Source organism: Pithys albifrons, chromosome 18 (assembly GCF_047495875.1).
Source record: "Pithys albifrons albifrons isolate INPA30051 chromosome 18, PitAlb_v1, whole genome shotgun sequence".
Taxonomy (NCBI): domain Eukaryota; kingdom Metazoa; phylum Chordata; class Aves; order Passeriformes; family Thamnophilidae; genus Pithys; species Pithys albifrons.
Genome location: NC_092475.1, coordinates 1,864,754 through 1,885,007, shown reverse-complemented (window position 1 = coordinate 1,885,007; position 20,254 = coordinate 1,864,754). Strand labels below are relative to the sequence as shown.

At 60.1% G+C, this 20,254-nt stretch overlaps 2 protein-coding genes across 5 annotated transcripts; one reads left to right on the top strand and one right to left on the bottom strand.

The window, feature by feature from the left end:
• Window positions 1-34: 34 nt before the first annotated feature.
• Window positions 35-5,438, top strand: SDCBP2 (syndecan binding protein 2). The gene is made up of 9 exons (XM_071572521.1): window positions 35-2,247; window positions 3,118-3,183; window positions 3,285-3,360; window positions 3,565-3,665; window positions 3,815-3,976; window positions 4,240-4,415; window positions 4,492-4,663; window positions 4,786-4,877; window positions 4,961-5,438. Exons 2-9 carry the CDS (start codon window positions 3,130-3,132, stop codon window positions 5,013-5,015), a joined length of 888 nt encoding a protein of 295 aa, XP_071428622.1. The 5' UTR covers window positions 35-2,247; window positions 3,118-3,129; the 3' UTR covers window positions 5,016-5,438.
• On the bottom strand, window positions 5,271-18,743 carry SNPH (syntaphilin). 4 transcript variants are annotated; one of them, XM_071572518.1, is made up of 6 exons: window positions 18,538-18,743; window positions 18,360-18,417; window positions 11,220-11,559; window positions 10,542-10,742; window positions 8,722-8,871; window positions 5,271-7,834 (listed from the first exon to the last, which is right to left on the bottom strand). In XM_071572518.1, exons 3-6 carry the CDS (start codon window positions 11,474-11,476, stop codon window positions 6,697-6,699), a joined length of 1,746 nt encoding a protein of 581 aa, XP_071428619.1. In that variant the 5' UTR covers window positions 11,477-11,559; window positions 18,360-18,417; window positions 18,538-18,743; the 3' UTR covers window positions 5,271-6,696. The 4 variants fall into 4 exon arrangements, with proteins under 4 accessions (XP_071428619.1, XP_071428621.1, XP_071428620.1 ...); XM_071572520.1 differs by having other exon boundaries at window positions 11,483-11,559; window positions 18,538-18,650; XM_071572519.1 differs by lacking the exon at window positions 18,538-18,743 and having other exon boundaries at window positions 10,542-10,643; window positions 11,483-11,559; window positions 18,360-18,406.
• Between the last annotated feature and the right edge of the window lie 1,511 nt (window positions 18,744-20,254).

The window sequence follows — 20,254 nt, the reverse complement described above, 5'->3', positions numbered from 1 at the left end:
CTGGGCTGGGCTTTGGGGGTGCTGTGGGTGCTGTGCCCGGCTTGTGGGGTGCTGTGTGGGGTGCTGTGGGTGCTGTTCCTGGCTCACAGGATGCTATGGGTGCTGCTCTGCACTCTCGGGTGCTGTGCCAGGTTCTTGGAGTGCTGTGGGTGCTGCTCTGCGGTCTCAGGGTGCTGTGCCAGGTTCATGGGGTGCTGTGGGTGCTGCTCTGCGGTCTCAGGGTGCTGTGCCAGGTTCATGGGGTGCTGTGGGTGCTGTGCCAGGGTTGTGGTGCTGTGCTGGCGTGCCGTGGTGTGAGGCTCAGGTGCTCAGCTCTGGGAGCACAGCGGGAGGCCTGGGGCTCCTGGGCTCTGTGGGGAGCTGATGGCGGCCTGTGGAATTTGCATAATTATTTCCTCACCATAACCTATTAAGCATTGCTCTCACAGCCTCGTGCCCTTGCAGTTGTGATTCAGCCCAGGCTGGGAGCATGGGGGGCAGACTGATGCATGTTCCCAAGGTGCCTGTAGGTTTGGGGAAGCCTGTCCATACACCTCCCTGATTTATCTTGGTCCTTTTCAGAAGCTGCACGTGGCACATGGGACACGACACATCCCCTGCTTTGGGCTTGGCTGTTCCAGCTGTGGATGTTGTGTGTGTAGGAGCTGCTTGGGCACCACTGTGGGTCAGTGCCCGGCTCCTCTGCTGGCAGCTTTTGATGTGTGTGCCAGGATGGAAAACAGCCACGACTGATAACACAGCCCTGATCAATAACACAGCCAGTCGCGGCTCCTGAGCAAAGTTTGTGTGTAACTGGGCCTGGAGGGAACAGCTCTGGGGCAGGGGCAGCTCAGCTACTGGGATGCATCCAGGAACACGGGGCTGTGCAGGATTGGGGCCAGGCTGTGCAGGAATTAGCACTGCCCTTAATTGCTGCTCAAGGAAGCAGAATGGGAGCTGTTAGGGCACCAGCAGCCCACTCTGCCCTCTGCTGTGGCTGTTTCTGGGTGGAAACTCGAGGCTAGTTTTGGTTTATCTTCCTGCAAAGCTTTTTGCTTTAATTATTAACCAGTGCCAGGCAGTGCCATGGCTTCTGGCTGGGGATAAGCCAGGGCTGGGAAGAGGCTTGGGGGACCCTGCTGACCTCAGCCCCACAGCCCCTGCATAGCTCACACAGCAGCCATAAGTGCAAGTGGGGTGTAGGTCCTTCCAGCTCGGGTTTTGGGGGACATGAGGGTTTTGGGGAAGGGACAGACTCCTGGGAACCATCTGTCTGTATAGGACATTCCCTGCTGCTGGCACTCAGGCTGTTCTTGTCCCGGGCTGGCTAAGGCAGCCGGGCACCATCCAGCTAAAAATAACACCAGTAAATAAAACGCTTCCTCCTGGTCTGGCACGCAGGAGTGGAGGCACAGGGAGCTGGGACGTGTCTGGCCGTGGCTCCACAGCAGGACTGGCCCCGTGCCGGAGAGCTCTGGGCTGGTGCCACTGACTCCAGGCCTGGATGAGTGCCCTCAGCACCCCACTGCCCAGCCCCTGAGGACATGGTGGCCCGTGGCATCCCCAGTGCTGACAGTACAATGTCACCGGTGGGTGCTGGAGGGCTGGATCCCAGGGTGACACGGTGCTGTCCCATGGCAATGGGATGCCACATCCACCCCGTGCTGAACTCCACGCTGCTTCAGGTTTTCCACCTGTGGTGTGGGACTCCCACGGGGCTGTCACACCTGGCACGTGTCCCAGGTGACAGCTGGAAGGGTGCGGGACACGACGTCCCTGTCACGGCTGTGTCAGCCCCACGCGCCTGGGCAGGGAGGTGTCAGCAGGAGCCACCGCCCACACAGGGGCTCACGGGGGGGCATCCCCTTCATCCCCCTGGCACGGCCCATGGAGCCCAGGATGGGGAGTGAAGGGGGCCCCCACTTGGGGGGAGCAAGGCATGTACAGGGGCTGACAGGAGGGGTGATGCAGTGGGGGAGTGGGGGGCTACAGACCCATCCCTGCTCCCCCAGGATGCCCAAACCCACAGAAAGCCATCCCTGTCCTCATCCCAATCCCTGTCCTCATCCTAATCCCTGTCCCCATCCTTGCAGTGCCACGGGCCTGCGCAGTGTTGCCTTCACCTTCCTCTTCCTCTTCCTCACCTATGCCCTATCTGGCCAGAGTGCAATCAGCTGAGGCTGCCTGGCCCCTCCCTGGGCTGGGCACGGCTATAAAAAATCCAGGGGCTGGGCAAAGGGTTTCACAAGGATCCGGAGCTGTTGGCAGGTAAGTCCAGGGGTATCAGTACTGGGCTTGGATGGGCTTGGACAGTCTTGTCTGTTGGATTCTGCTGCCATCCGTGAACTGTGGGTGGGATCCTGCCTGGTTTCCCTAGGGCTGAGTTGGGTCTGGATTTTGCCCCTACCCCCTGAGTTTGGGATGGTATTTACAAGGGAATGTAATGCTGTGGGACAGAGCTGGGGGGCCACAGCCTTGTCCTGAGCACAACATGAGGTGCACAGGGGGAGAGGGAACTGTTGGGGGGCACAGGGGCTGTTCCCACAGGATATCCCCCTCATCTTGGTGCTGCTGGGATAGCCTCGCTGGGCAGGTGGACATGGGGAGCAGAGGGGTCTGATGAGGGACACAGGGGCTGTTCCCATGGGATATCCTACTCCCTTGTCTGGGTGATGCTGGGATAGCCTCACTGGGCAGGTGGACATGGGGAGCAGAGGGGTCTGATGAGGGACACAGGGGCTGTTCCCATGGGATATCCTACTCCCTTGTCTGGGTGATGCTGGGATAGCCTCGCTGGGCAGGTGGACATGGGGAGCAGAGGGGTCTGATGAGGGACACAGGGGCTGTTCCCATGGGATATCCTACTCCCTTGTCTGGGTTATGCTGGGATAGCCTCACTGGGCAGGTGGACATGGGGAGCAGGACCTGCCAGCAGCTGAGCAATGCCCAGTTGCCTGTGCCCAGCACACAGCCACCCATGTCCCAGCCTCTGGGAAGTGCCAGAAGTGATGGCCCTGGTGACACAGCCTTGAGTCACACTGAAGGCTCCGGGTGACAGCCTGTCTTGAGCATGCCAGCCAGAAGGGATGCTTGTGGAGAGGCATCCCAGTCCCTGACCTACCTCATCCCTGTCCCCAGGCACCTGCAGCGATGGCGACACTCTATCCCTCCCTGGAGGACATGAAGGGCCATCAGGTCCTGCAGGTCAGTGCCAGTGCAGCAGCACTGCTGGGGGGTGAGCAGACCCTGATGGAGGGTCCATGGGAAGGGGGGCACAGCACTGAGCAGACCCCCTCTCTTGGCAGGCACAGGCAGCTGCCGGGGTGAGGACCCCTCCCACCACAGTGGTCACAGAGAAGCCAAAGCTCACCTCAGGCACAGGTAACATGAGGCACAACCAGCTCACCTGAGTCCTGGGGGACTGAGCTGAGACTCCCCACAACTCAGTACATGGGTGGGGGGTGGGATTTGGGGGTTTCTTTCTGCTGGCCCATGGTCCCAGGGGGTTCATGGAACTCCTGGAGGCGGCAATGGCTGTGGGTTGGGGATCCCAGGAGCTGAGGCCACCCTCGGTATGTCCCACAGAGCCACCTGTGCTGTACCCCAACCTGGCCGAGCTGGAGAACTACATGGGGCTTGCACTCTCCAGCGAGGAGATCCAGAAGAACCTGCACCCTGAGAACACCGTAGGTGTCTGGGCTGGTGGTTCTCCATGCCCTGCGTGGGGTCCCCACACTATGATTGGGGTCCCTTTGGGTCTATATCCTACCCGGGGACTGAGGTGCCCAGGGCCCCGTGTCTCCTCCATCCCAACTGACCCCTGGCTCCACCACAGGCCCTGACTCCTGTGGGCCCCACCCCGGGCCAGCTGGTCGCCCCCCTGAGCGGGAACAGCGCAGGGCTGCGGCGGGCAGAGATCAAGCCGGGCGTGCGGGAGATCCACCTGTGCAAGGACGAGCGGGGCAAGACGGGGCTGCACCTGAAGAACGTCGACCAGGTGAGGGGCTGGGCTGGCACAGAGCTGGGCACGGCACAGGACAGTGTGGCATGACATGACATGGTGCACCGTGGCACAGCACAGTGTGCTCAGGGCATATGCATGACAGTGTATCATGGCACGGTGTATCATGGCACGGTGTATCATGGCGTGGCAATGCATGGCACTAAATGTCACAGCATGTCACGCCGCAGCACAGCAGGGTGCAGATGGCATGGCATGGCATACCATGGCACCGTGCCACCACTCCCTTGTGTCCCCAGGGCATCTTTGTGCAGCTGGTGAAGGCCAACTCGCCGGCGGCACTGGTGGGGCTGCGCTTCGGGGACCAGGTGCTGCAGATCGACGGCAAGAACTGCGCGGGCTGGAGCAGCGACAAGGCACAGCGGGCACTGAAGAAGGCGAACCCCGAAAAAATCGTCATGGTGGTGCGGGACAGGTGAGATGGTGGTGGTGCCCAGGGCAGTGGTGGTGGTGGCAGTGGTGGTGCCGGCACTGACTGTGCTCTCCCACAGGCCTTTCCAGCGCACCGTCACCGTGCACAAGGACAGCACCGGGCACATTGGCATTGTGGTGAAGAAGGGGAAGATCGTGTCACTGGCCAAGGACAGCTCAGCTGCCCGCAACGGGCTCCTCACCCACCACTGCATCTGCGAGGTGAACGGCCAGAATGTCATCGGCATGAAGGTAGGGCTGTGCCCTGCTGGCGGCACAGGATGTGCCTGGGGAGTTCAGGATGTGGCCAGAGAAGCCATGGGGGTTCTGAGCAAAGCTGGGCACCCCACAACCCACCCTGCTCTCTCCTGCAGGACAAGCAGCTCACAGAGGTGCTGGCTGGGGCTGGGAACGTGGTGACACTGACCATCATCCCCACTGTGATCTATGAGCACATGGTCAAACGGTGAGAATGTGGGGCTGCAGGGACCCCCAGACCCCACAGGGGCCTCCAGGTTCCCCCCACTGACCTTCACTCCCTCTGCCCAGGCTCTCATCTGGGCTGGTAAAGTCAGCCATGGACCACTCCATCCCTGACCTGTGACATCATCCCTGCTTTCCTGGGGAGCTGATGCTGGAAGCCTGGAGGAGCTGCTGAGGGGACCACACAATAACTCCAAAGAAGCTTTTTTAGCAAGAATTCGCTCATCCCTCCAGAGGCTGGTGGCTGCTGGGCAGTTCCTCCTCTTCTCAGCAGGGACGGGACAGATGTCCTGTCCCAGGATCCCCATGTTCCCTTGTCCCTGCTCGGGCCAGCCCCCCTTGTGGTGGACGCCAAGGGCTGGCTCCAGCCAAAGCAGACACAGACCCAGCGACATTTATTACATCTACCACAGAGAGTGAGTACAGGACAGGGGAAACAAGAAAAGGGGGGTTACAGCTTTTTCAGTTCTGTATTTAAAAAATATATTATATAGATTTGTCTTTCAAATATAATTGTTACATTTATTTCTTGGCAAAGCTTTGGATAGTCTAACAGACGTGTACACAGACCCACAAATACATTGCACGAGAGGCGAACAGCCCAGCTCCACTTACACCTGCCCCAGCTGCCTGGACACTGCTGCTCCCCAAATCTTTCCCCTGGCACCTGGTGCAGTGCTGGTGGAAGAGCTCCTGCCCCCCCTGCCCCCCAGCACGGGCAGAGCCAGCAGATGGGAGGCTGCAGGGAAGCGTGGGGCACACAGGATGTGGCTCATGCCCCTCTTGGGACCACTGGATGATGGTGTGTGGAGCATCACCAGCTCCCAGGGCACCCTTCCAGTGGCACCCATGGGTGGGGGAGTGGGCTTGGGTTGGGGTGGGGGGAAACACTGTTAGTTCAAGTCACAAAGAAACCACAGACATTCGTGGGGTGGGAGCGCGGCACACCCGGGGGAGCCCCAAGTCCCGCGCCCCGACAGCCCCGCTGAGCAATCCTTGCTGTCTTTGCGTCTCAGCAACAAAAAAAAGGCATTTTTCTGGAGGCCACCAGCAAAGCAGGGATTTGGGTGGGCCAGGGGGGCAAGTGGCTTGGCTCTGCCTGCACGGCACTGCCCACACCCCAGCAAAGGCATCCAAGTTCCAGCACATGGTGGGATAACCAGCATCACTGCTGCCAAAACTGCGAGAGCCCTCGGTCCTGCTGCCTGGCCAGAGTCCCAACAACGGGCTTCAGTCTGTGCCCAAAAAAAAGTGAATATAGTGCAAAGCAAAGGGAGGCAGAGCCCGCGGCTTCCTCGGAGCGCTCCGTGCATGAGCCGAAGCAGTTCCATCCCGGAGTGGGGAGGCATCTCCTGGGGAATGGGTGGCTGGACCAAACCGCTCCGGAGCTGGCTCTTGTGTCTGGGCAGGATCCCCTCATCCCCCTGCCTACAGACAGACTCTTCACCCCCAGTGCTCCCCACTACCAGCAGCCCCATGCCATGACCCACCCCTGGCAGGGCTGGCCCTGGGGACAATCTGGGGATAACCAAAAAGCAAGTGCGATGGAGGGAGAGCCCACCCAGTGGGTGCAGCCCCCGACAGCCCTCAGAGGCACGGGCTGAGGTGTCCATCGGCAGGGGGTGGCGCTTGTCGCCCCTCTTCCAACAATAGTCCTTTCCCTCCTGCAGGACAGAGGGGCTGGAGGGAGCAGCACACCCCGATGCACCCACAGACCCCTCCACCCCTTCCCACCCGCCAGTGCCAAGGGTTTTACAATCAGCAGTCGCGTCCGTGGGGGCGGGCGGGGGGCGCCGGGGGGGTCAGGGCTGGGCGCTGCCCCCAGGGCCGGGGCTGGCAACAGGGCGACAGCCCATCCTGCGGATGGAGTGGAGGGCGACGGTGCAGCAGCCCCGCAGCAGGGAGCTGATGTTGTAGATGGGCTGGCCCTGCCGCCGCTGCGAGCGGCACAGCCAGGCCACCGTGGGCACCGCCGGCACCACCACTGCCAGCAGATCCACGATGAAGTGGCGGCTCCAGTAGCTCTTGGAAGGGTTGTTCTCGCAGCCTGTTGCCTCCGTCAGCTCCTCCTCTGCCACGCAGGCGATGGCCACCGAGGGGCTGGCACTGGGGGGCTGCCGCACCGCTGGGTTGCAGGGGACACCCCCCTCGGCACTGGCACCCGCCGTCGTGGCATCAGGCTCGGCCACCAGCATGTCCGTGGCCCCGGTGGGGTTGGCAAGCTCGGGGACGGGCATCGTGTCTTCCATTTCAGAGACCCAGGCAGAGGTGGGGCTGCCCAAGCTGCAAGCCTGGGACTTCATCACCTTCTCCAGGATGGTGTCCAGGTCGGGCTGGCAGGGCACAAAGTCCGTCTGGATGGCACGCTCCTGCATGCAGCTGGCCTGCACCCCGGCCTCCACGCTGCCCCGCAGTCCCAGCACCTTCTCGTAGGTGTTACTGGGGGGCAGGCGAGTGCCGGGCTCACCCCCCATCTCCAGCGGGTCCGTGTGGCCCGGAGCCTCCTCCATCCCTACGAAGCCGCTGTCGGCTCCCTCGTCCAGCGAGATGGTCTGTGAGCCCCCCACGTTGCGGTCCCCGGCCCCCTGGTCGCTCAGTTTGGTGTAGGTGGAGCTGCGGGTGAGGGATCGGGCTGGGGACCCCCCGGCCGACTCGCCGGCCCCCTCCTCCTTCAGCGCCCCGTTCTGCGCCACCTCCATGCTGTGCAGCAGCGTCTCCAGCTTCTTGTTCTGGATGTTGATGTCCACAAAATACTTCTGTAGGCCCTTGTCCTTCTCCAGCAGGTTGTTCTTCACTGTGTCGATGACCTGCTTCAGCTGCTTGATCTCCTTGCGGGCCTCCTTCAGCGCCAGCTGTGCCTCCACGCGGTGGCACTCCTCCTCAATCCAGTCCTCCTGCATCCGAGACAGCTGCGTCTTCAGGTCTTCGATCTCAGCGTCCCTGCGGAGAGGGGAGGGCACCGCCACAGCGCTGAGCGGGCTGCGGGGACAGCCCTGTCCTTGTGTGCCCAGCAGCGACTGAGTGGGAACCACATCACCCAGTAACACTCATTACTGGATCCAGTGGCCTTGGGGACCCTCAGGAGTGATGCTCAGGACCCCGGGGGGTGACATTCAGGGACCCCAAGGAGCGATGCACAAGGACACTCAGAAGCAATGCCCAGGGACCCCTAAGAGTGATGCTCAGGGACCCCTGGGTGTGATGCTCAGGGACCCCTAAGAGTGATGCTCAGGAACCCCTAAGAGTGATGCTCAGGGACCCTCCGGAGTGATACCCAGGGGCTCTCAGGATTGATGCTCATGGATCCCCTGGGAGTGATGCTTGAGGACCCCCAGAAGTGATGCTCAGTCTTCCCCTGGAGGGGCTGCAGCCCCCAGGGCTCCTGAGGGCTGTGTGGGGGTGGGCAGGTGCCCTGGGCAGGCGTGTGGCAGCTGGCATGCCAATGAGGACATGCCTAAGCCTGAGAGGAGCAGATGGGGGATTAGCCACCCTCTGACGCTGAAATTCAGCAAAAGCACGGCAGGGACATAACCAGGGTGAGGGGAGAGCACAGCCACCACAGGTGGGATATGGGGCTCCACAGCCCCTGAATCTGTGGCTCCTGGGTCAGATGGGTGGCAGTGCCAGATCCCTGCAATGCCACAGTACAGCTGTGATCCCAGTGCCTGGGCATGAGCCTAAGGACAAGATGCTGTGCTGGGAACCAAGACCCCCAGAAGAACCAGTCCCAGACAGGAGCTGCCATGCCGGGTGGTGACGGCTGGTGCCAGGACCCTTCCTGGGGGCTCCCATGCCAGGGGGTCTTTGCCTGCTGCTCCTGGGCTCACCTGTCCTGCAGCCGCTCCTGTGTGTCCTTCAGGCGAGCCTTCAGGTGCCGGATGCAGACCTCCTTCTGCTGCAGGGGGGTCAGGTACTGCTCCGGCGTCGGCGGCTTTATCCCATGGTTGTCACTGCACAGGTTGTACTTGGACGAGCGCCTGCAGGGACATGCATGTCACCCAGTGCCAGTGCTGGCACAGGCTTGGCCCAGGGGTGCCCGCTCCCAGGGTGCTGCCCACAGCACATCCCAAAGGAGCCCTGACAGCAGAAGGGGCAGGGTGGGTGCCTGAGGGTGGGTGTCGCTGGCAGGAGGGGCAGGGTGGGTGTCTCAGGGTGCTCTGTTGGTGGCAGAAAGGGCAGAGTGGTTGTCTCAGGTGCTGTGCTGCTGGCAGGAGGGGCAGAGTGGGTGTCTCAGGTGCTGTGCTGCTGGCAGGAGGGGCAGGGTGGGTGTCTCAGGTGATGTGCTGCTGGCAGGAGGGTGGGTGCAGCTCCTGAACCCATTGGTGCAGCTGGCAGGCACTGAGCCCTCTGTGGAGCTGGGGATTTTGATGGGGTATGAGCAGAGCTGGGAGTAGGTGGGTACCAAGGTCTTTGTGTGCCCAGAGAGAGCTTCCCAGGAATTGCTGATGTGGATGGAGACCCCAGGGTGGGATCAGCCCCATCAGGGATGGAGGCAGAAGATGGGAAATAGAAGGGTTTGGGAGGGAACAGGTCTAGAGATGGTGGCTGTCCTGCCCCTGGAGAACAATCCAGGGCATCCAGCATTTTCTCTGGGCTGGGCCAGAAGCACGTCCAGACTCTCCTTGTGCCAGCCACTGGCACTGGGGTGGATGAAGTGACATCTCTGGCCCAAAGCCTCGAGCAGTGCAGAGAGCAGGGTATGGCCAGGGACAGGGCTACACAGCTGGGCTGGGAGGCCCACGGAGAGCTGGGAGCAGCAGGAGTGGCTCCTGCATGGCAGAGGGGAACCAAATTCCCCATGTGTGGCAGCAGGGTGGTGGGAATTCCCTGGGCATAGCAGGGGGACATCCCAAAGTCCCCATACACAGTGGCCAGCAGCCCAGCAACCTTCAGCCAGGGACAAAAGCATTGTGTTGGAAGCAACCAGGCAGGACTGTGGCCTTGGAACATACCATGGCAGCAGGACAGCCACCACCCCCAGCTGCAGCACTCAGACCCTGATCACCACACCACCCTAGGCCTGCCAGGTCCTCCCAGATTGATTCCACCTCTGGAGGTAGCTGGGGACAGCCAGGAGCTGAGCCTCATTCCCTGGAGCAGGGTACCATGGGTTGCTGTCCCTAAGGGCCCGGGGCTGGTGCCTGTCCCACAACCCAGTGCTGTTTGTGCCCCAAACACACCAGGAGATCCCCACTGAGAAGCCAGAGTGCCAACAGCTCTTGCCAAACCTTTGCCAGGCAACACAAGGGGATGGAAGCAAAGTTCTTGCTGTCGTGCCTTTGGTGTGGAAGGATCCACGTGCTCCTCGGAGTGCAGGAGCGGCAGGAGGGAGCGTGCAGCGTGCAAGCCACAGCCACAGAGGACAGAGAGAAGGGGACAGGGGTCTCTCAGTGGCAGGCAGGGGGACAGGGAGAGAGACAACACAACAGTAGCGGTGCAGAGGTTTGGAGGAGGATAGTGAGGGTCTTTGGAGACACACTGGCAGCTCTGCCAGCTCCAGCTCCCCCAGCCACCAAGTGCACAGCCTCGCTCCACTGGCCCCTGCACTCCTGTCCCTGCCAGGCACCGGCACCGGCAGCACTGGGGGGCTGCTCCTCCTGCCTGGGGGCACCTGGCAGCCACCCTGGGGCCACGGGTGATGGGTTACCTTGGGGTGGGGCTGCTGTCGCTGCCCTTGCAGGAGCCAGAATTGCTGCTGCTGCTCAGCGAGGAGGTGCCGTAGGTGTCCCTCCCGGGGGGCGAGGGGCGCCTGGAGGCAGGGAGAAGAGGCTGTGTCTCAGGCCGAGTGGCTGAGGGCGCTGAAGACTTAAAGAAGGAGGCAAAGCCACTCCGTCCATAAACCCCGCGACTGCCAACCACCACACCGAGAACACACAAGACAAAAGGACAAAACAAACAGCAGGGATCAAAATGGCACGGACATGGCGACGGGCACAAAGGGAGGGCTGGGGGGGATGCCCACCCACTCCCCCCTCCCTGGCATGGCAGCCCCTGGATGCTGGCACAGCATCCTTGCACCCTGAGGACCCTGGGAGCCCCTGGGAACCCCCTGGAGCCCCCTGAGAATCCCCTGGGAGTGCGGTCCTGGCAGAGCTGAGCCACATCTGCCAGAGCATCACCTACACATGGGCAGCTCTGCTTCTTCTCCCTGCCCATGCTGAGCCCGTACCTCCACAACAGCAGTCCAGGTCATGGAGACACTGGAGAGGAATAAATGCTTTTTTCCTCTTTTTTGCCTCTACCACTCAGCTTGAGGAGAGACTTTCCAAGGGCTAACACACCTCCCAGTTTCACTGCCCCAACCCCAGTGCTCTCCACCACTCACTGCCTGCCTTCGCCCAGATGGACGGTGGGGTCGATCCTGGCTGTGGCACAGACGGACAGAGGGACGGGCAGTGCAGCACTCAGGGGGCCACATGCACGGACAGGGCAGTGCTGTGCAGTGGGCAGCGCCATGCAACCCCCCGAAAGCTGGGCTGGGGGGTCGTGCTGCGGAGTGGCAGCTGGTGGTGGAGGTGTGGGGATCATCCCCTCCCGGCTGCAGGCGCTGGTGCCCGGTCCTGGGGCCAGAGGCTGAAGCATATTCACCTTCGGGATCCAGTGGAGGCGCGTCTGCTCCCCGGCAGGGACATGGCCGCGGTGCCACGGGTCCTGGGCACGGGGAACTGCGGGGAAAGGCAACAGAGAGAGGAGGTGAAGGCAGGAAAATGGCCCCCATGACACAGAGACCCTGCAAAATGGGAGGTGAGCACCACGGGCAGGTGTGGACAGCATCCCCTGCACATCCAGGCTGTGCTTCCTGCCTGCTTCCCATAGCCCAGGAATACAGGGATGCTGCATTCATTGCGCCCATCGGGGTGCTGTGGCCACAGGGTGAGTGTGGTGGTCTTCATTGAGAACAGAAGCAGAGCACGTGCCTGCCCATGGTCTGGAGCTCCTCTCCCACAAGGCTTGACACAGGGCAGGATTCTCCCTGCCCCCAGGTCCCCTTCCATGCCAGAAGGAGGATATGCCATAGAGACACACAGAGCCTGCAGCAGTGACATTACTCAGGGCAGAGGTGGGACAAGGGCTCTGACACCCATCCCTGGACCTCCCTGGGCAGGCAGCTGCAGTGGGTGGGCACCTGCTGTTCCATAATTAAGTCCAAATCATGCACTGAGCATGGAAATCAGGTGAGAAAGAACAGATCCCTGCATGATGAGGCAGCAGCAGCTAATCCCTCAGGAAACACAGAGCCTGCTTTCCTGTAAATAAATAGGCCAGATCCAGAGGTTTGCAACACCTCAGGCACACACAGGATGTCAGGGAGCAAAGGAAGCATCTGCTCAGCACCCACATCCTGCCAAACATCCCATGGCACCGCTGGGTTCCCCACTGTGCTCCGTCTGCCAGACGAGGATGGGCTCGGGGCACTGTGTGGGCCCCCCCAACCCTAATCCCATTCACAATGCCAGTGTTTATCCCAGATTTTGGCAGAGCAATGTGAGCGATGGGACCAGCCAGCACATAATCGATGGGTGACAGGAAACACTCCGTGCTGCTGGCCCTGCTCCAGGGAGCGGGACAGGAGCGAAGGCAGGAGAGGAGCGGGGTCATGGCCAGCTCACCCCAGTGCAGACCTTTGCATTTGCCACCCCAGGGTGTTTTTTATCAGGCTACCTCAAAGCCCACTCTGGCCAGTCCAGATCTCTCCTCTGCCCAGGATTTGCTGCTCCTTAATCCCCACACCAGAGCACAGAAGATGCCAGAGCACTGAGGATGTGCAGCCACAGGGTACCTCCAGACCCAGCCCCACACCCAGGGGGTACCAGCCCCCCTGGGACACTGCAAGGAGTTGGGGGTCCTGCTGCACCTGGGGTGGATTTGCCAGGAGATGCCCTGGGCAGGGGGAGGCAGTGGTCTGTCCTGCTGGATCACAGCTCCCTGGGTGGCTGTGAGCTCTACTGCAGCAGCGTGAATCAGCATCCATGAAGAGCCAAGCGTGGCCTCGCACCGGCAGGAGAATCCTCCAGGATTCTCCATCATCCTCCAGCAGCGCCACGCAGGGCTGCGGCACAGCCCGGCTCCAACAGCTCTCTGCTAGGGATTTAGGGAGATTTGAGGCCACAGGGGTTGACTCCTCACCCTCTCACAGCCCCAAGCCCTGCATTCTGGGCCCTGCAGCCCAGTGGTATCTGTTATCAGTCCAGTGGTGCCCAGCATCAGCCCAGTGGTGCCCAGGATCCACCCAGTGGTGCTCAGGATCCACCCAGTGGTGCCCAGGATCCACCAGTGGTATCCCAGCAGTACCCAGATCTTCCCCACACACAGCAGAGTCACCCTCATGCCAAACTGCTCTGCACAGGGGTCCCTCTGCCCCCACTAACACAACACCAGCAACTGCCAGCACCACAGATGGCACATGGGTATCCAGAAAACCCCAAGCTGCACCCCAGGTACCCCCCACCAGCATCCACAGCCAGGAATGGCTCTGTGAGGAAGTCTGGATATGGCCTTATGTCTGAGGAGCTCATTTCATCCTCTTCCTCCTCCCACTGCTGCAGACTTGCCTCGTGCCCACGCTGAGGCTCGATGCTTCCCACAGCACGCAGAGTGTCTGGAATTTAATCACCAGTAATAAATTGTCACTGTCTTTATTCCCCAAAAATCAAGGGGGCACTTCAGTCTTCCCAGAAGCCTCACTGTGCCCAAGGGCTGCCCAGGACAGGCAAGGTAGGCAGACTCAGCATCAAGACACACCTTCCCATGTGGTATGTGGCTACTGAAGGCTGAGGAAATCATTGATCTGCACTCAGAATTACACCTGTCACACGGACCAGGATGAGGAGCTGCAGCACCAATGGAGCTTCACCAGGAAAGCAAGAGGAAATCCAAGATTAACCCTGGTCTAGTAGATGGTATCCCTGACCATGGAGGGGTGTTAGAATCACAGAATGGTTTGGTTTGCAAGGGACCTTAAAGCTCATCTCTTTCCAACCCCCTGTCATGGGCAGGGACATCTTGCTCCAAGCCCATCCAACCTGGCCTTGGACACTTCCAGGGATGGGGCAGCCACAGCTTCTCTGGGCAACCTCTGCCAGGGTCTCATCACCCTCATAGGGCAGAATTTCTTCCCAGTGTCTCATCTAACCCTCTACTCTGTCAGTGTGAAGCAATTCCTCCTTGTCCTGTTACTCCAGACCCTTGTCCAAAGTCCCTCTCCAGCTCTCTTGGAACCCCTTTAGGCACTGGAAGGCACTCCAAGGTCTCCCTGGAGACCTCTCTTCTCCAGACTGAACAATCCCAGCTCTCAGCCTGTCTCCATAGCAGAGGTGGTCAGGGCAATTCATGGAGCAAGATTTGGGGGGCTCTGGTTTGTCCCCATCCTGGAGGGACCCTGCTCAGCACAGCACTTCTGTGCCTGCCCTCCTTCCTGGGAATGTCAGCACAGGCCAGGATCCAACATTCCAACTCACACCAGATCCAGAGACTGTGCTGCAAACCACCATGTGCTCCAGCATCCTGCAAATCCCCCAAAATGCAGCTTGGGGGCCAGGTGGGGTGAACACTGCCCATTGCAAGGACCAACATGTTCCTGGAGACTCCAACAGCAAAACTCCCTGTGAGTCCCCTGGCATGTGGAACAGGAGGGCGTCACTTTTGGAAACGACAGCACAAAGCAGGGCTTGATCCATGCAGTGGAATTAGCCTGAGGAATTCCTGATAAATAAAAGCAATGGGCCTTAATAAGGAAATAACTGGAGCTACAGCATGAAAAGTAGATCTCTCACGATGAGCTGGGATACAAAACTGGCACAAGACCCCCACACTGCCACTGTCCTGGCATGGGTGACCATGGGGCACAACTCCTGGTGGGTTCTGCCAGATGCAAAGGGGACCTGGGGCTCTGCCGACCTGCTGATCACACCATGATGGTGATGCAAAGGATGACAGGGCAGGGGCAGAGCAGCGACAGGGCAGGGCCAGAGCAGTGACAGAGGGGGGGCAGTGCACTCTGAGGCTCAGCCTGGTGCCCCAGAGGAGGATTTTCCCAGGAAGAGCAGCTCAGCTATTCTTTTTGGGATCACTGCCTCACAGAGATGCCTCTTCCCCTCCAATCCTGCTACTTCCCCACTCGATGATGGATCTGCCAGACTGGGTTGGGCACATACTACCCTTCCTAGATGCTTCTCACATGGGAAACAGGGCCATGAGTAGACCCTCACCATCGGCTTGATGAAGTGTCCGATGGTTCCTCAGCTTGCTCCTCTGAGGGTTTCATGGCCACAGGCTCACGAGCTTCCAAAGCTCAGCTCCTGTGGGATTCAAAAGGATTCAGCTGCTGTGCTGGCCTGAAGACACCCCTGCAGCTCGTGCCATCCCCACAAGGAACACGAGAGAAGGTGAGAGCTCACGGCTCACTGCCAGTGCCAGCCTGGGCACAACTCCACCGTGCCAGCAGCCGCCACATTTTCCCAGATTTCTTGCTCACTGCCTCCTTTGTCGAGGCTCCCAATACCCTGCCCGCTGCCGGATTCCCATGTTTCCCTTGGCACATCCAGTGTGAGGAGCATTTTGCAATGGTGGCACTGAGCCCAAGCGTCTGAGAGCAGCTTCACCCACTGCAGAGACCTGGGAGAGGAATCGTGGTGTCCCCTGGGTCCCCTGGGAGACCTCCAGCCTCCCAGGATGAACAACATTAAAAGCAGAGGGAATACGGGGAGGGAAATCACAGCTTTGTTTTTCTACAGGGCAAAAAGGGCTCCACAGAGGCCTCCCTGCCTTCCTGACACTGGCTCTGTTTTCCTTCACAAGCAAAGCATTGGATGTGGCCAACTCCCAGCAGCTGATGTGGGGCAGAGCCCTGTGTTTCCCAACAGTGGCAATGCCAGGGGTGGCTTGTGATGGAAAAGCAACTGGGATATGGCTGGGCTGTAGTGGGAAAGAGCAGCCAGGCTGGCAGCAGTCCTGGCAGACAGGGGGGGTCAGCACTGGGGGCATCACCCAAACAGCTGGGGGCAAACACTGGTGACCATGTCTGCACTCCTTCTCCTGCCATGGGGGAATTTTGGGATACTGGGGTTGCATTGCTCCTGCTCAGGAGATCCCAAGGATGTGCTGAGGTCTCCAGGAGCTGGGAGCCTCTGCTTCAGTGGAAATGGCTCATCCCAAAGCAGACAGGTCTTCACCTGCATCCCGGGCAGAGGGAGATGATAGAACCACAGAACCATTTAGGCTGGAAAAGACCTTTAATATCGTCAAATCCAACTGCTAACCCAGCATTGCCAAGGCCACTGCTAAATCCAGCTCAGGGCAGAGCTGAGTGCTCAGGGCACGAACAGGGACAAACCCCACAGGGTGTTTATGCAACACCACCAGAAAAATCAATGCTGCTGAAAGTGGTTGTATCCCATTCCAAAACCCAGGAGCATCTCCTTTTATCCTTCTGTTTGTTATAAAGTGCTGAGTTGACACCCAGAGATTACAGGAAAACAGAGACCATTCGTAAAGCTCGGGTTATGCAGCTCATCACTTTTCCAGCTGACCTGGCTGCAGCTCCAAATGGGGAGGTGGCAGTTCCCAAACCTCATTAGCTAAAAATAAGGTGCCTGACCAGAGGGCACAGGCTGGGCTCTGTCTGGGCTCCCTGGACTCAAGGGGAAATGGGAAAAGAGCTCCATGACAAATGCTGTAGCAGCATGAGAGCAGGAGCAGGACACTCAGTATACAGAATCCATGTCTCACCCCATGCTGGGAAGGTCAGCAGGATGGGATGGAGGTGACATCCCACTGCAGAGCCCATCCTGCACAGGTGCTCTGCCAGGAGCTGAGCTGAGGACTGGGAAGCAGAAGGAAGAGCCCACTCCTTCAGGATACAAAGGCAAAAACATGGAAGACAAACCCAGCTTTCAGTGCAACAGCTACTCCTCCCCTCTGTGCCTCAGCGCAGCGGAAACAGGTCTCCCCTAACCACCATCCACCTTGAGGGAGGGCTGGGAATGACGGCGGTGCCAGGGAATTAGCCCTGGGAATGGCCTACTTTAACCACACAGCACATCTCCTGCCTCAGCCCTCCGCAGCGCTGCCCAGGGGGGAGAAGGGGCACTGCCCCTCTGACCCCCACCCTGCAGCCCAGGGTTGGCACCTTCTGGAACAAGGTCACAGCACATCGTGCCCATTGCTCAGGAAGGGTGGGAACATCAGGATTTTATAATCAGAACAGGCACCCAGCAGTGGTTTCTGTGCGGCAGCCACAACGCTGACCTTGCGGGAAGGAGAGAACAGAGCACCCGCTCAGGGTGTTTCTCTGTCTCTCTGGAGATGGAGCACAAAGCCATTAAGTAATAAAATGTCCATTGCACAGAAGCTCCGTTTTCTGCAATGCCCCACAGTGCTGGAGACACACTGGGATGCTGCACAAACAGATGCAGGGCTGGTGCTTGCAGGGAGAGTCTGGTGCATAAGATCAGGGTCTGATCCCTCTGACGTGGGACTGGTGTATGCAAGAGGGTCTGGTGCATGAGATGTGGGTTTGGGGTGTGCAGGGAGGGTCTGGGGTATGCAGGGAGGGTCTGGGGTGTGCAGGGAGGGTCTGGGGTATGCAGGGAGGGTCTGGGGTATGCAGGGAGGGTCTGGTGCATGAGATGTGGGTCTGATCCATGTGACATGGGACTGGTGTAAGCAGGGAGGTTCTGGTGGATGAGATGTGGGCTCGGGCTGTGCAGAGAGGGTCTGGTGCTTTCAGGGAAGGGTCTAATGCATGTGATGGGGTCTGATGCATGTGACAAGGGTCTGATACATGAGATATGGGTCTGGTGCATGTGATGTGGGACTGGGGCACGCAGTGAAAATGGTGGATGTGATATGGGTCTGATGCATGTGATGCAGGTCTGGGGTGCGCTGGGAGGGTCTGGTGCATAAGATGTGGATCTGGTGCATAAGATGTGGATCTGGTGCATAAGATGTGGGTCTGGTGCACAAGATGTGGGTCTGGTGCATGTGAAGTGGATCAGGTGCATAAGATGTGGGTCTGGCAAGTTCAGTGCAGCTCTGGGCAGTGTGATGCGTGGCCAATGCTGCTGTGTGGGTCTAATGCCTGTAATACGGGTGTGGGGCTCTGAAGCAGGACCGGTGGGTGTGGTGGGGGTCCAGGTGGATGCAGTGCGGGTCTCGGTAAGCCACGGGGATCTGGTGCATGCTGTGGGCTTCGGTGCACGCAGTACGGTTCTGCCGTGTGTGCCGCGGGGGTCTGGCACACGCAATGCGGGTGTGCTGCGGGCCCGATGCGTGACCCGCCCCGAGCACCCTGTGCCCCGGGAAGCGCCCCCCTCCCGCCCCCTCCCCGATGCGGAACGGCGCTGGCAGACCCGCGCTGCGCCCCCCGCCTCCCCTCCCCGAATCTGCAGCCAGAAAGGGATGAGTCACGGCGGCCGCGGGGCCCCGCACCGCGCCCCCCGCCCGCACTGCGCCCCGCACCGCTCACCTGCGCGGGGCCCCGCCGATGTCGGGGGCGGCAGCGCCGGCGGAGGGGGCTCAGCGACCTGCCAGGGAAGGGAGAGAGCGGGCGGTGAGCGACGGCGGCGGCGCGGAGCCCGGTGCGGTGCCCGGTGCCGTGCCCGGTGCCCCGCGCCACCCCTCGCGCCCTCCCCCGCCTCCATCACCTGCGCCGGCCTCCATGGGTGCGGCGGGGCGGCCGGGAGCGCTGGAGGGATGAGGGATGGAGGGAGGGATAAGGGATGAGGGAGGGATGAAGATGGGAGGGAGGGATGGAGCGGGGAGGGATGGAGCGGGGAGGGAGGGAGGGATGAAGAAGGGAGGGTGGGATGAGCTCGCAGCTGCGTAATTTGCTCCCTCCTCTGCGATCTTAAAGCGACGGCGCCGCGGGTGCCCCCTCCCACCCCCCGCCGGGTTTCCCCTCGTTTCTATAGCAACTCCCCTCTGCCGGGGCGTAACCCCTTCAAGAAAAAAAAAAACAGGCTGATTTTGGGGTCCCTCCCCGTCGGCGGAGCCCCGAGGGCCGGGTGCGTCCTGCGCCCCGGGGCGCTGCGCTTCTCGCCCCGCGTAACCCCGGCGAAGGAGGAGGAGGAGGAGGAGGAGGAGGAGGAGGAGGAGGAGGAGGAGGAGGAGGAGGAGGAGGAGGAGGAGGAGGAGGAGGAGGAGGAGGAGGAGGAGGAGGAGGTGGTGCCGGAGCAACCCCGAGATGCGGCCACCGGGCCCTTGGAGTCCCACCGGCGTCGTAATTTTCATTTAACCAGTCCAGCTGTGAGGAGATCCCTGCCCCAAATTAGTGACGCATTTTCATAAAGTAAAATCAATAATTAACCGGAATTCTCTGCCCTATTTCCATCCGCCCTGGGTGAGCGCGAGTTGCCGGGGCTGGGCTGGAGAAGCGGCATCAGCCACACGGGGTGTTGGTGGAGTCCGGGGAATTTGGGAGATGAGGCTGGCACGGCACGGCACGGCACAGCACGGCACGGCACATCCTTCAGCACAGCCCGGTTAGTCACGGCATTGCCCACACGCTCCCTGCTGTAGTTGTCGAGATTAACCTTCCCAAATATTTTTATGAGGAAACGCCTCGGGAGCCCCCGCGCCAGGTCCCGCAACCTGTGCGGGAGCAACAACACATCGGTCCTGCCTCTGCTCCGGTGCCCGCGGCCGGGAACGCCCAAGGTCGGCTGCGGACACCCCCGTGGGGACCAGGAGCACGAGATGCACGTGTTAAATACACCCAGGTAACACCCGACCTGTGCGTGTCCACACACGGACTCGTGGAGGAAAATGTTCGCACGTCGGCACAGTCAGAGCAGGATTTGCTCCTGCTTTGGGTCTGGACCTGCAGCCCATTGTGCTTCCCAGCCATTCCCACCAGCTCCCTTTGTGACTCCCTCATGGTTATTCCAGAGTTCTGACAAACCTGTTTGGTAAATACATTCCCGACTTTCTTCCAGCACTATTTCCTGCATGGTTTGTACCTCATTAATCCTGACATACAGACTGTTTTCAGTGTATATAAATATCTATATCCAACCTCCCCTTTATTCCTGCCCACCTCCAGCTGCCTTTTGTTTCCCTCTTTCCCGGTGAATCCAGTGCACAGCCTCTATCCTTGAAAGGAAAATTAATGAGTTATCACATCTGCTGCCACTGGAGCAGCTCTGACCATGTGGCACAGGCAGCAGCTCTGCTGTGAGATGCAGAGTCATTCCTGATGGCTTTTGGGGGAGAAAAATAGTTTCTCCTTCCCTCTGCAGTTCTTGGTTTCCTGGGATGCTCAGACCCTCAGAGCAGGAGTAGAGCTCCAAAGGGACTGGGCCTGCTGTGGGGAGACAGGGAGAGGTTTTCACCAAAACCAAACCCTTTTCCCACCTGGATCAG

Excerpts from the sequence above, each read along its gene's own strand:
- SNPH (XM_071572518.1), bottom strand. The coding sequence starts at position 11,476 with ATGCTTCAGCCTCTGGCCCCAGGACCGGGCACCAGCGCCTGCAGCCGG. Across the intron at positions 10,743-11,219 it reads CATCTGGGCGAAGGCAGGCA|TCGCGGGGTTTATGGACGGA; the intron begins GTGAGTGGTGGA and ends GGTGGTTGGCAG. Across the intron at positions 8,872-10,541 it reads GACAGCAGCCCCACCCCAAG|GCGCTCGTCCAAGTACAACC; the intron begins GTAACCCATCAC and ends ATGTCCCTGCAG.
- SDCBP2 (XM_071572521.1), top strand. The coding sequence starts at position 3,130 with ATGGCGACACTCTATCCCTCCCTGGAGGACATGAAGGGCCATCAGGTC. Across the intron at positions 3,184-3,284 it reads AGGGCCATCAGGTCCTGCAG|GCACAGGCAGCTGCCGGGGT; the intron begins GTCAGTGCCAGT and ends CTCTCTTGGCAG. Across the intron at positions 3,977-4,239 it reads ACCTGAAGAACGTCGACCAG|GGCATCTTTGTGCAGCTGGT; the intron begins GTGAGGGGCTGG and ends TTGTGTCCCCAG.